At 38.2% G+C, this 15,579-nt stretch overlaps 1 protein-coding gene across 5 annotated transcripts in view; it reads right to left on the bottom strand.

Annotated features, from left to right (window-relative positions):
* The window catches only part of Sec71 (ADP ribosylation factor guanine nucleotide exchange factor Sec71), a 119,868-nt gene extending 107,288 nt beyond the window's left edge, over window positions 1–12,580 (bottom strand). For 2 of the 5 annotated variants that reach the window (XM_076207914.1, XM_076207918.1), the window contains exons 1-5: window positions 12,353–12,579; window positions 10,107–10,396; window positions 9,685–9,816; window positions 903–1,081; window positions 22–168 (exon numbers count right to left, since the gene is read on the bottom strand). In XM_076207914.1, coding sequence (XP_076064029.1) covers window positions 22–168; window positions 903–1,081; window positions 9,685–9,805 — 447 coding nt within the window. In that variant the 5' untranslated portion in view covers window positions 9,806–9,816; window positions 10,107–10,396; window positions 12,353–12,579. Of the gene's footprint in view, window positions 1–21; window positions 169–902; window positions 1,082–9,684; window positions 9,817–10,106; window positions 10,397–12,159; window positions 12,281–12,352 lie in introns of those variants that run through there. The other 3 variants (XM_076207917.1, XM_076207916.1, XM_076207915.1) reach the window with 3 other exon arrangements.
* Window positions 12,581–15,579: the final 2,999 nt, after the last annotated feature.

The following is a 15,579-nucleotide window of genomic DNA, read 5'->3' as shown; positions in this document are numbered from 1 at the left end:
TTATTACAACACACAATTTACCTTGATAATTTGAATCTCAACATCTTTGTCTGTGGATGGTCCATTGAAACAGTTGCATATAGTTTCTACAATGTGATCGATGAGACGTTTGTTTGGGTTGTTAGGATCTGCACAATTACCTGTTAGATGGCCATAAGCGATGAGTTTCTGTGAATAAAATAAGTGTGTTATCATGCATTCTCCTTTATACTGCACACCTCCTTATAATAAATGTGATACAATAATATACCTTAAAGTTAACTTAATACATGCCAATGAGTTAACATATATAACAAACACGAGTAGCTGTGAAGAGTACAAGTCTCCAAGGATTATTTTCCCTCTCATCATGGCAGTGGCACCTTGACTGTAATGGCATCATACAGAATCTCTCTTATACCAATAAACAATAATGATAAACAATGCAAATGAAAAAGAGAAAAACTGTTAGCAAAGATACAAATGATATTTAAAATTTGAAACTTAACCCCTTCAATACAAGCCAAAATCTCGCGGGCAGCATTAGCTGCCAGACGTGTGATGTAGCGTCATAATACTCGCATTATAAAAAATAAAGTCACCGCTGTATTAATCGTTTTCTCTTTCACCCGTGAATTTTGATAACCATAGAAAATATGATGAAGCCAGTTTGCAGAGTATGGGGGTCACAAAGGTACAACTACAATAAATATAATCAAGACGCCGACGTCAGCATCCTCGCGTACCCACTTGCTCCTCAAGACGCCTACGTAGGCGTCACTGTATGGAAGGGGTTAACACTCAAATTCATACGAGAAACTGTTTGGAATCTTGATTTCTTCTATATTTACACTGCATATGTAAAAAAAGAATGTCAATGTACAACATTTACAAAAGTACAAACAAACTTGTATCAAATGCACCTGTATGCAATCGAGGGCTGTAACAGTAATTTTGGTAGACTTGGACTGACAGGCAAGCTCGAAAGGCAAAAAGTGTTTCTCCACATCCAAATGTGGAGCATCTGTCTTGGGAATTGGGAGGGCTGATGAGCTGCCAAGGCTGACATCGGCCACCTCTCCAACTTCATTGCGTATTTCATCTGAAAATGAAGAATTAATAATTAATCGTGCATGCACATCAAGAATTCTTTAATTAAAGATCAAGTTATCTAGTAAGCATTAGAAAAAATTACCATAGAATCTGTTCTGCCAACTACTCTGTCAAGGTAGGGCACAAGTTATATTCATGTTCCTCAGTGTGTTCTGCTTTAGTTTGGCTGCAGCTAGCACTCCCAAACTATTAAAGATTAAGAGACAGGTTCATACCAAAATAAAAGTCTGGTAGGCCACATACTATACCAAATAAAAATTTTGTAGGCCACATCCAAAAGGTAGGTCACATACTATACCAGCACCTATATTGCTTTAATAGTTTGGGAGCACTAACCGTGGCCCAACTAAAGCGGAATGCACCAAGGAACATGCCCTGCTCTGTGTATTACTGATGTTGTTGATACAGATGCATGATATATCTATAACATATCAAGAAACTACTTTGATGGTCACATGGTAAAACTCAAACTAACAACTAACATCATACCATCTGGTGTGGTGGTCTGGAGTAGGCAAACAAGTAACAGCAATGGTAGATGTACCAAAATTAATTGAATCTATCTCCACACACCTATGAGTCATCACACATTCTATTTAAATATTTGGTTGCCGATTCTTTCCAAATTACAATCTTTCATATCTAGTCATTTCCACAAGGAAAAATATATATATATATATATATATTTGAAAAAAAAAAAAAAAAAAAAAAAAAAAAACTCCTATACTAGGTATATCTTATGACTTGTCTATCTCCTTTTTATGGGGGAAAAAAAGCCCTTGGTATATAAAATAGAATAGAATTAGGTATATCATCATCCTATGAACAATCAGATTTTTTGCTATACCCACCAAAACCACTCCAACATACAAACAGCCCCACAAAATTATATGAAAAAAAAAAAAATAAATAAATAAAAATAAAAAATAATAATATATATATATATATACATATATATATATATACATATATATATATATACACACACACACACACACGGTCGTAAGCAGTCAGAGAAAGGTGTTGTCGACAGCGAGCTCCGAACTAGCACTTATTGCTATAACAGGAAAAAATGCCTTCTTGTCATTTTCAGGGTGAAACAATATGTTTTCGTAGGACTGGCGAGGTATGTATCCAGTCCAGTTCTTGAAATAATAATTTTAGCACAAAATGAAAAGTAACAAAGAAGAATTAAGGATTAACAAATCAACCAAGAGGGGACTGGATATATGCGGAATTGAGTCCCCATTGGTATATATATATATATATATATATATATATATATATATATATATATATGTATATATATGTATATATATATATGTATATATATATATATATATATGTATATATGCCTTTCCCTTTTTGGCTACCTCCCTTGTAAGGGGGAAAAAGCCTTGGTATATGTATGTATGTATGTATGTATATATATATGTATATGTATATATATATATAAAATGTCTAAATGATACTCTGAAGATGACGTCAATGAGGATTTATTCTCGGGATTTAGGAGGCAAGGGGAAATAATGGATAAAACTTTGGACACTGATAGAGATATTAGGATTAGCAGAGCAATAAGGAATCGAGAAATTAACAACTTAGCAGATGAATTGATTGATTTAAAATTAGACCATAAAGCTTTACAACTAGAGGTATCCAACTTACGCACAACTAACGAGGTGATACTAAGACAATTAAACGAGCTAAAAAGTGAACTAAGTGCGATAAAAAGAGAAAATGAAAGAAAGGAAAATGAGGTTAGAAATACAAATGAAGAACTGAAGAAAGAGGTTAAAGAACAATTACAAGCAGTAACTGAAAAGATGGAAGAATCAATCAAAGAGACTGATCTGAATGAAATAAAAAATCAATGGAAAAAGGAGCATGAAAATAAAAAACTCCCATTCAAACAAATAGTACAGCAGCAGGTAGAAGAGAATGCAAAGAAAACAGTGATCAAAGAAAAGGAAAATTGGGTAAGAGACAGTGGACAAAAAGAAATCCACTTTGGTTTATGGTATCAATGAAAAACACAATGTACTTAAATACCAAAGAGAAAAAGAAATTGCAAAGGAGTTTTTAAAAGCGGTTCAAGACGAGGGACAGAAACTAGATAAGGAAATCTATGACGTACATAAAATGAGTACATACTCAAAAGAAAAAACTACAGACCAATGAAAATCAAACTAAGAACTCAAATAGCAGAAGAAATATTATCAAAAGTGGAAAAACTAGCAAACAGTGAAAAATACAAAAATGTGTGGATAAAAAAGGAAATGAATGAAGAGGAAATAGAGAAAGATAGGGCACTGAGAAGTGAAGCCAAGGGAAAAAATGAGAAAAGAATGGAGACTGAAAAAAATGAGTTTTTTTGAGTGCTAGACCTGAGACTGAGAAAATGGTACATCAGAAAAATGGAAATATAAACAAACAAAAAAAAAGAGAAGAAAAGAAAAAATTAAAAGTGGCATATACAAATATGGATGGTATGATTTCAGGAATAAATTAATTGAATGACTATTTGTCAATAGAGAAACCTGACATAATGGGAATTGTGGAGACAAAACTAAAAGGTCCTATACAATCAAGTATGGTGAGACAAGGTTTATACAACCTTTGGTTGAAAAATAGAATGGACAAATAGGGGGGAGGAGTCATGTTATTAACTAGAAAGGACCTAAATGTAATAAAGGCAACAGAAGGAAAAGACAATGTGGAATTTATCACAATTCAAGTCAAAAATATGAAGAGTAGAAAGTTCATAGTTGTAAATGTGCCCCCAAAAACTAATACTTGGCCTGACAGATTGAGAGAAGCGAGTAAATGCCTTGGTGGATTAAAAAGTGTAATGAGGAATAGAAATTTGGGAATGGATGCTAAGAGGAGACTGTATGAAGGAGTGATTGTGCCAACAGCACTGTATGGAGCAGAAACATGGAACATAAGAGAAGAAGAGAGAAGGAGCTTGAATGTGTTTGAGATGAAGTGTCTGAGAAGTATGATGGGGGTTACAAGGCTAGATAGAGTGAGAAATGAGGTGAGGAGGAGGAGAACAGGGGTGGAAGGGGAGCTGGGAGATAGGGTTGATGAAAGGGTATTAGGATGGTTTGGACACATGGAAATAATGAGTGAAGAAAGACTAGTAAAGGAGGTATGGAGGGCAGATGTGGAAGGAGTGAATATGAGGGGACGTCCTAGGATGAGATGGATGGATGGGGTGAAGGGGGCTTTGGGGAAGAGGGGAATGTCGGTTGAGGAAGGACGGGAGAGGACAGAAGACGGGTGAATGGAGAATGGTTGTATATGGAAAATGTTGTGATGCATGAGGTGGAATGGACGGGGGAATGGGGGGTGAGGTAGTGTGTGGGAGCAAAAATTTTTGACGCAGCCCGAAGGGATTTCTCCCCGTCCTCTCCTTTATATGGGGGGACGGAGAGGGGGGGTCGCCGATTTGATGAAGCGGCCTTGCTGTGGATGTGCTGTGTCTTGCGACACTGCTTCTGACCCAGGGCAGTGGACAGGGTGCAGGGATGACCCGTCATCTAGGAGGTGCTAAGATGGGAGGGAGGGTGGAGGGGTGTGGAGTGTTTTCGGGGATGGAATGGGTGGGAATGATTTTATGCCTTGTCCTTTTTGGCTACCTCCCTGGTAAGGGGGAAAAAGCCTTGGTATATATGTAAATATATGTAATATATATATATATATGTATATATATATATATATATATATTATATATATATATATATATTTATTATATATATCCCTTAGACAAAATGTTGTAGCACATTTGTACATAATAATCATGAAGAACCCACAGTCGGAATAAAAGGAAACTTTAGAAGAAAGTGTAACTTCTATATTTCGGCTAATAGCTATAGCCCTCTTCAGGAAAGTACATATTACAAGAATTTGCAGAGACATAAGTACAATTGAGATGCGAGTAGAAGTGGGACACGCAGAGCTAAAATAGGAAAATCTGTCACGCAGGGCGGAGTCAGAGGTGAGGGGATGTGTGGGTGGAGGTGTGAGGTCAGGAGGGAGGCGGGCTGGAAGCGGGATCAGAAAGATGATAATTCTTAACCAAGTGGCTCATAGCTGGCTGTGAGATTATGTCCGGGGACCATTGACCTTTGGAGATGTTCAAGTACGGACATTCTCCGATTAAGGCTGATTCAACAATTTTTCTTCTAAAGCTACAGTTGGGCTTGAACAAAATTTTGGTCTTGTCCCAGTCAAGACTGTGATTTTTGGTACTGACGTGTTGGAACACAGTGAAATTTTCCTGGGCATACCTGATGGATCTTTTGTGCTCCATTAACCTGGTTTTAAGATCCCTTCAAGTCTGACCAATGTACACTAAATCACAATCTTTACAAGGAAGGCTATACACTCCTGGGGACTCATTTCCCTTTAACCTTTGATGAACATTAACAATTTGTTTGTGAACAGTGTTAGGGTAATGGTAGGCAACTGTGAGACGCTTGTTGGGAATTAATTTAAAAGAAGGACTGATGGAGTTACAATAGGGGATTTTTAAAACATCTTTGAAAGAGGGTTGTGTGGTGGGAACTGAATTTTTATGGTGGCTGGCTCTAGCCTTGCTGAGGGCTTGATCCAATAACCAGGACGGGTATGCCAAATTCAAAAGTTGCCTTTTGATGAAATCAATCTCCCGGTCCAAGAATCTAGGACTACAAATCCTAAAAGCACTCAAGAAAAGGCTGGAGGCAACACTCTTCTTGACTTTGTCAGAATGGTTGCTGAAGAAGTGGAGATAGCTACCTGAACGGGTGGGTTTTCTATAAACTTGAACATCTCCAAAGGTCAATGGTCCCCGGACATAATCTCATGGCTAGCTGTGAGCCGCTTGGTTAAGAATTATCATCCTCCTGATCCCACTTCCAGCCCACCTCCCTCCTGACCTCACACATCCCCTCACCTCTGAGTCTGCCCTGCGTGACGGATTGTCCTATTTTAGCTCTGCGTTGGATAGATCAGATTTTTGAGGTAAGACAGATATGTGAGAAAGCTTTAGGAAAAGGTAAAGATGTTTTTTGGGCTTTTATACATACATACATATAGCAAAGGCTATTTCCCCCTTACAAGGGAGGTACCCAAAAAAAAAGGCATAAAGACCACTCCCACCCATTTCATCCCTAATACACTCCACTCCCCTCCACCCTCCTTTTTATCTTGGCACCTCCAGGATGATGGGTCATCCCAGCATCTTGTCCACTGCCCTGTCTTCTGTCCTCTCCCGTCCCTCCTCAACAGACATTCCCTTCTTCCCTAAAGTCCCTTTTACCCCATCCATCCATCTCACCCTAGGTCGGCCCCTCATGTTCACTTCCTCCACTTCTGCCTTCCACACCTCTTTTACTAGCCTTTCTTCACTCATTCTTTCCATGTGTCCAAACCATCTCAATACTCTTTCATCCACCATATCTCCCAACTCCCTTACCACCCCCATTCTCCTCCTCACCTTCTCATTTCTCACTTTATCCAGCCTAGTAACCCCTATCATACTTCTCAGACACCTCATCTCAAACACATTCAAACTCCTCCTCTCTTATGTTCCATGTTTCTGCCCCATACAGTGCTGTCGGCACAATCACTCCTTCATACAATCTCCTCTTAGCATCCATTCCCAAATGTCTATTTCTCATTACACTTTTTAATCCACCAAGTCACTTACTCGCTTCTCTCAATCTACATTCTACCTCCACTCCTCCCTTTCCTGCCACATTCGCACCCAAGTACCTAAAATTATCCACTTCCTCCAGTCTCTCTCCCTTAATACTCACTTCCAGTCTGCTGCCACTTTCACCCCTTGTACATCTCATCACCTTACTTTTACCCACATTTATCTTCAACTTTCTTCTTTCACACACTTTCCCAAACTCTGTCACTAACATCCTCAATCCCTCCTCTGATCCTGCTACAAGTGCAGTGTCGTCTGCAAACAACAGCTGGCTTACCTCCCACTTTTCTCCATTTTCTCTAACCATCTCCAATCCCTGACCCACCACCTTTGCATTTAGCTCTCGCACCACCCCATCCATGTATAGATTGAACAGCCAGGGCAACAGAACACATCCCTGACGAAGTCCCACCTTTACCTCGAACCACTCACTCTCTCCATTTCTAATTCTGACACATTCTCTACTACTCTCGTAAAAACTCTTGACAGCTCCTAGAAGCTTTCCTCCTATTCCATATATCAGTAAAACCTCCCACAGTGCCTTCCTGTCTACCCTGTCATAAGCCTTTTCCAGATCCATAAAAGCCCAAAATACATCCTTACCTTTTCTTATAGCTTTCTCACATATCTGTCCTACCACAAAAATCTGATCTACACAACCTCTACCTGTCTTAAATCCACACTTTCTCACCAATTACTCCCTCTGTTCCACTCCTAATCCTCTCAATCAAGATCCTCCTATAAGTCTTTCCAAATACACTTAACAAGCTAATTCCTCTGAAACTACTACACTCACACTTGTCCCCTTTTCCCTTGTAAAGTGGAACTATACAGGCACTCCTCCAGTCCTCTGGCACTCTACCCTCTCTCCAACAAACATTAAACAACCTCACCAGCCAGTCCACAATCACTGTACCTCCCTTTTTCAGACATTCTGCATGGTATCCATCTAGACCAGGTGCCTTACCTGCTTTCATCATCTTAACAACTGCCTTCACTTCATCCTTCCTTATTTCCCTTCCATTTTCCTCACTCATCACAGTCCTTTTCTTAGCACTTCCCACTGCAACTACCTTTCCCTCCCTATCCTCCTCCACATTTAGCAACTCCCTAAAACACTGCCCATCTTCCGCTTACTGCCTTCTCTTCCATTATCATCTCTCCATCTGTACCCTTTACATTTTCTTCTTTACTTGATTCACCTCCTCTTCCTGTCTTAATTTCTTTCTAAAACATCTTTTTATTACTTTCAAAATTCTCTGTCATACTCTTACCCCATTTCACATCTGCTCTCCTCTTTTATGGATTTGGAAAACATTTATGACAGGGCACTGTGGGAGATATTGCATATATATGGGATAGGAAGAAAGCTTTTAAGGGCAGTCAAGATTTTTTACGAGAGTAGTAGAGCTTGTGTTAGAATCAGAAATGGCTGTTCAATTTATACATGTATGGGGTGGTGCAAGAGGTAAATACAAGGGTAGTGGGTCAGGGATTAGAAAGGGTTAAAGAAAATGGAGGAAAATGGGAGATAAAGCAGCTGTTGTTTGCTGACAACACTGCACTTGTAGCAGTATCAGAAGAGGGATTAAGGAAGTTAGTAATAAAATTTGGGAAGGTGTGTGAAAGAAGGAAGTTGAAGATAAATGTGGGTAAAAGTAAGGTGATAAGATGTAAAAGGGGAGAAAGTGGCAGCAGACTGGAAGTAAGTATTATGGGAGAGAGACTGGAGGAAGTGGATAGCTTTAGATACTTGGGGGTAAATGTGGCGGGAAAGGGAGGAGTGGAGGTGGAGGTAGAATGTAGATTGAGAGAAGCGAGTAAATGCCTTGGTGGATTAAAAAGTGTAAATGATGAGAAATAGACATTTAAGAATGGATGCTAAGAGGAGATTGTATGTCGGAGTGATTGTGCTGACAGCAGAAACATGGAACATAAGAAAGGAAGAGAGAAGGAGTTTGAATGTGTTTGAGATGAGGTGTCTGAGAAGTATGATAGGGGTTACTAGGCTGGATAGAGTGAGAAAGGAGGAGGTGAGGAGGAGAACGGGGGTGGTAAGGGAGTTGGGAGATAGGGTGGATGAAAGAGTGTTGGGATGGTTTGGACACATGGAAAGAATGAGTGAAGAAAGATTAGTAAAAGAGGTATGGAGGGCAGAGTTGAAAGGAGTGAACATGAAGGGCCAAAAAGGGCATTGGGAAGGAGGGGAATGTCTGTTGGGGAAGGACAGGAGAGGACAGAAGATGGGGTGAATGGAGAATAGTTGTGTATGGATGATGTTGTGGTGCATGAGGGGGAGTGGGTTGGGGATGGGAGGTGAGGGAGTATGTGTGAGAAAAATTTGACGCAGCCCAAAGGGATTTCTCCCTGTCTTCTCCTTTTCTGCATGGGGGGACAGAGAGGGGGGTCACTGATTTAATGAAGTGGCCTTGATGTGGATGTGTTGTGTCTTGTGTCACTGCTTCTGACCCAATGGCAATGGGCAAGATGCTGGGATGACCCATCATCCAGGAGGTGCCAAGATAGGAGGGAGGGTAGAGGGTGGAGTGGAGTGTATTGGGGATGGAATGGGTGGGAATGGTTTTTATGCCTTCGTTTTTTTGGCTACCTCCATTATGAGGGGGAAAAAGCCTTGGTATATGTATGTATTTTGGCTACCTGCCTTGTAAAGGGGGAAAAGCCTTTTGTATACGTATGTATCTATTACTTCATTTTACCAGAACTTTCTGTACATAAATAAGCAAAATCCTCAGATAGGAGAGGGTGATAATTACATTTTGGATGGGTGCATGCTTTGACTCATCCACCCACTTAAGTAAAAAGCACAAGCTGTATTGCTTAATCAGGAGTTCACTATATTCTGTTTTTATGCCCCCCTTGTCACTTACCGAGAGCCTGCTCTACTGCGCGCTTGAGCTGAGAGTGATGGGAACGGCGGATTTCCTTTTCACTGTGGATCTTCTCAAGAGCTCGCAGCATAAACATGGTGGCAGAAACTTCTGAGTTCATTCTAGTCCATGCTGCAAAAGTTTGTTTTTCTACTTTTAAAGAAGAATATATAGTCAAATATGTACAGTAATAAAATATTAACATTCTTAGCTCCTGCAAAAACATTAAGTAAAAGAAATAAAAAAGACCATTTGAGGCATCTAGAAAGAGGGGTAAATGCAACAACTCCTCAGTATGGAAATGTGGTTCTCAGAGCGTTTGATGTTAAGAGGTTTATGCATGATGCCAGCCTTTTCCCCATTTTTACTTGATGCTACATTTCTATACTGCAATCATAACTCAAATATACCAGTAAACTTACCTTTTGACTGATGATATAATCTAAAATCTGCCCCTCAAATATTACATTGGAGAGCAGATGAGCTTGGTTGAGGATGATGTTACTGGTAGTTGGCCTCCAGATCATACCCTAAACACTACTGTTAAAGATATAATCACTCTTCCCTTATCTGGTAGAATGCAATACAACTTTCAGTGTTTTAAGACAAAGCAGGACGGTGTTAAGTTGCTAAATCTTCCCAAAGACTTTGTGTTACAACACGTGCAAACACAAGCAGGAAGAACATGTGAGGGCTGATGTCTCGTATGCACCTGTAAACAAAGGCTCAGATTAATGTATGACAAATCAAATGTGATCTGAACATCATAATTGGAAATCAGAGATGATTAACTTGAATCCATATTGGTCTAACATGAGAGATGAGTAGCAATATTACTTCTTTTTCTTTATTCCTCATTAAGCACTACATAGCTACCTTCTGCTATTAAAAAATATCATACAAACAGCTCACTCTCAAACCAGTACTCTCTTACAAGAAACCTGCTATGGCTTTCAACTTTACCTATACTTCACTCGGCAACAGACCAATGATGGGCACCTACTGATACTGGTCCTGCGTGATGGCTGTCACAATCATCTCCCTTCTACCCAATTTTAAAATCTATCATTACCCTAATCTCAATCTGGAAGTGCAGCCCCATGAAGCGGACACTCAAGACTGGGTTCCGGTTCTCTACCAACCTTAATTATATTTCCATCAGATTTCACGTAAGTGGAACAGACAAATGGCAATTGCTATGAGCTGGTGACACAGGATCTATCCTATACTAAAACAGAGAAGACATCAGTCCCGATTTTCTTCCCAGGGAAATTTTTGGGAGGGCCAGTGGACCACTGTCAGTCACTATAATGCTGCAGGCTTCTAGCCAGTGAAACTCAAAGCAACAATTATTACTTTTAATACTACTCTCTTAATTAAGAGATTCTGTAGAGCTGTCTAATGTGAGTGAATGTAGGACACTATAAGATTATGTGTTCTGTACCTTTGTGGTCTACTGAGCAAGCTCAAATACAAGTATGAACTATGCTGATAACAAACATAAGATAAATAGTATCAAGTATCCAGTACAAAGAAAATAAAAAACAAAACAAGGATTATGAAACAATAGGTCATGGCTTATTGAGAAAGATAAGATAACAAACATAAGATAAATAGTATCAAGTATCCAGTAAAAAGAAAATAGAAAAACAAAATAAGAATTATGAAACAATAGGTCATGGCTTATTGAGAAAAATAAGATGTGGCTCGACTATCTCATAACACTGTCAAACAATAATAAAGACCACAGAAATTATCCAAGAAAATAATCTTAATATCAATGCAATAAAAAAAATTGTTTACAAGATAATATAAATGTTGTTTCAGAAATAAACAAGATGACACTAGATAAATGTCTTTCATCATATTCCAAGATAAAATGAAAAAGGAGGTGAAATAGATATACTGATTGCAAGAATATTTAATAAAATTGTAACAGAAATAATGTTTCCAACTGTGCCCCCAGTTAGATGAAATGACAGTCACATGTATAAAAAGAAAATAAGAAAAGACTACAAACCTCTTCTATTTTAAGTATTATAATCAAGAATTCAAAACTGTAAATGAAAGATATAAATTGTGAAATAATAAGAATGATAAAATAAAGTAGTAATAAATAGAACAAGGGTCATCAGAGAACAATACTATGATCTTCATTGGAGGACTGAAGCACCAATTGTAAGAAACAACAAATGAGAAAATGATGTGATGGAAATATGAAGTCCTTTGATAAGCATAATATCCCCCAACACACAACATCCCCCTCAATGTCAACTAATATCATAATATGTATCAACTGACTACCCACATCCAATTTCCTTTCACTATGACAAAATGTTTACTGTCACACAACAAAGCCTAAGGCTAAGCCTATGCTAGGCTCTCCTTCGTCTATATAGCTATATACTCTCAATTGTAAATCAACACGTTATTTATATTACTAGCCTATTACAAACTACAAAACTAATACACTACCGTATATACGGTGTTGCAGAATGAATGACAACAGACTGAACACAGACGTGAACAGGTAACATTTTAGATGCTAGCAGGCATCCATTTCCCATAGATCTGACTCAAAGCATTACTCAATTATGCCATAGGGAAGATATAGTTCATGCAAAGTCCCTAAAAATCATCATGGTGACGTGTACAATGTTCCGCCTACCTCGACCAGCTGATAGTGACTTTACAGATATTCGGCCATATTTACAACTGGTTGGCACTTGGCAGTTTATCGGGAGTCAATTGAGCGCTTAAAAGAAATCAGTATCTTGCACAGAATTATTTATCAATTACAAATAACGTGGCAAATATTATTATATATCGATTTTTGAAAACAATTGAATATTTACAACATGTTATTTGTCACAATATCGAACTCTGTAATATACACGAAGCAAAAGACACGCCTGCGCGATTATCACTTCTCTCCGAACTGAGACTGTATTGCTGTCGTAGACAATTGTGAAATATTCGTGGTCAGTTCCTTATACAGTAGGACCGAACAAAATGAGTTAGATATGTCAGTACAACATCACATATAATACAAACTCATAAATGAATACTGGGGTGTTGACATTTGCAGTTCTATGTACATGAATAATGAAAGTTTGTAACAGTATGAAGTTATTATTCTGAAATGGTGACTTTATTCTTAACCACACTACATAAACAAAATTATGATAGTCATCCACGTAATTGGTTAAAAAGGTAAACGCCACTGCAGCGGACAGCTATATTCATAATTTTACTCTTGCGCTGTAGGACATCCTTTGAGGATCTTCTGATCTTCCGGTATATCCTTTCTATTTTCAGGCAGATACAGATTACTGTATATGACGCAATCATTTCCCACGCGGGTGCCCCTTTGATATAATGAAAACTAATGAGTACATTGTTATTGAAATATAACATAGGCATTGAATGGCTTATGGGAAATTTATCCCGAGAAGATAAACACAGCAGGAATATATATGTTTTTGATAAATAACAATGGATAAAAACACTGACAAGATATCGGTCTTAACTAGGTCGGATGGAAAATAACCAGGTTTATATCTAACTACAAAACTAAATATTTAAAACCGTGAATGTTTATATATATTATATATATATATACAGTATATATATATAATATATATATATATATATATATATATGTATGTATTCACCTCGGATCTGCTGCAGCCTCTTTTCGAGACAGCCAGACACCACCCTACGGCAGTGAGCTCAGAGCTCATTATTAGCAGATCTCTGGGTAGGTCTGAGACCACTCACACTCCACACACCGGGAATGCAAGGTCACAACTCCTTGACTAACGTCCCGTACCTACTCGCTGCAAGGTGAACAGGGGCTACACGTGAAAGGAGACAAACCCAACTTGTCTCCGCCCGGCCGGGGAATCGAACCCCGGTTCTCCGGCTTGTGAGGCCAGTGCCTTACCAATCCGCCACCGGGCCGTTTGTGTGACAAACACACACACACACACACGCACGCACACATACACACACACACACACATAAACAAACAAACACGCACAAACACACACACACACACACACACACACACACACATATATATATATATATATATATATATATATATATATATATATATATATATATATATATATATAAACTAGACCACCCGTGACCCGTTGGGTCAAATAAAAATTTAAATGATACGTTGTTAATAAAATGGTCAATGAAATATTTATCAAGACAATGCTCCTATATTTACAACATTCTTTGTACAATTTGAATGATTTAAAAACTTTAATATTTTCCTTTTCCTACTCTACTCAGCGCAACATATACCTAATTGTTCATGCTGGAATACAGGTTTATCTAGATAAACTAAAACTTTCTGAAAAGTCTGTCCTTGAGACTTATGAATGGTCATGGCAGATAAAACAATTTTCAATCTTGGAATTAGAAGATTGTGACGTCATGTCGCCGTTGCTTGGAACACTAAACATCATATGAATTATACGGTTCGTAATATTCTAATATACTCATTATGCCTCGTAGATGCTAATTCTGGAGTTGACTATACTTTTAAATACTGAATACAAATTTTTTAGATATCAATGGTCAGAAAATATGTAATCGGAAAATTGTGACGTCATGTCATCGTTGCTTGAAACACTACGTAATATTCTAGTATACTCATTATGCCTCATACATGCTAATTTAGGAGTTGGCTATTCTTTTAAATAATGAATATGAAAATTTTAGATATAATTGGTCAGAAAATATGTAATCGGAAAATTGGAAATTAAAAATTTGGCAAATTGGAAAATTAGCAGTCGTGACGTCACGCGCTCAGAGGGGTTCCTTAGGACCTACAGAGCTGATGTCGTGACGTCATGTCTCTTCTGATTGGCTAGTCCTCAATCGTGACGTCATATCTCTTCTTCTGATTAGCTGGTCCTCAGTCGTGGCGTCATATATCTTCTTCTGATTGGCTGGTCCTCAGTCGTGACGTCATATCTCTTCTTCTGATTGGTTGGTCCCCAGTCGTGACGTAATATCTCTTCGTCTGATTGACTGGGTGACGGTTTCAAGGAAGCAAGCAAGATGACAAACAAGATTATCAGAATTTTATAAGTATATAGATATATATATCTACTATAATAAAGTAGTAGCCTCTGTCTGTCTGTTTGTTTGTTTGATCACGAACTCCTCCTAGGGTTTTGCAGATAGACCCCCATAACCATATATATTCTGATACCCTATCACTCCAGGTACTTGGATAACTATATTTCATTAAAAAAATATTTTGGTTAGGGTTAAGGGTTAAAGTTAGGGGGGTTATGGTTAGGTGAGTGATTATTCACGAACTACTCCTAGGTTTTTGCAGATAGACCCCTATAACCATATATATTCTGAAACCTTATAACCCAAGGTACTTGGAAAACTATCTTTCATTTGTCTGTCTGTCTGTTTGTTTGTTTATTTGCTTGTATAACCATATATTCTGAAACCTTATAACCCAAGGTACTTGGAAAACTATCTTTCATTTGTCTGTCAATTTGTTTGTTTGTTTGTTTGCTTGTATGTTCACGGACTCCTAGGGTTTTGCAGATAGACCTCCTTAACCATATATATTCTGATACCCTATCACTCCAGATACCTGTATAAATATGTTTCATTTAAAAGGTATATTTTGTTAGGGTTAAGGGTTAAAGTTAGGTGGGGTATGGGTAGGTTAGGGATGATTGACGAGCTCGCAGCAACGCGCGGGTAATTTGGCTAGTATATATATATATATAGTATATATATATATATGTATATATATATATATATATATATATATATATATATATACCGGTTATATACATACAGTACATACATACACACGCACACACACACACACACACACATACACAC

This window comes from Oratosquilla oratoria, chromosome 24 (assembly GCF_046742065.1).
Source record: "Oratosquilla oratoria isolate Oo_2021 chromosome 24, ASM4674206v1, whole genome shotgun sequence".
Taxonomy (NCBI): domain Eukaryota; kingdom Metazoa; phylum Arthropoda; class Malacostraca; order Stomatopoda; family Squillidae; genus Oratosquilla; species Oratosquilla oratoria.
Note: the sequence above shows the minus strand (reverse complement) of the source record. Positions and strands in the feature narration are given on the sequence as shown.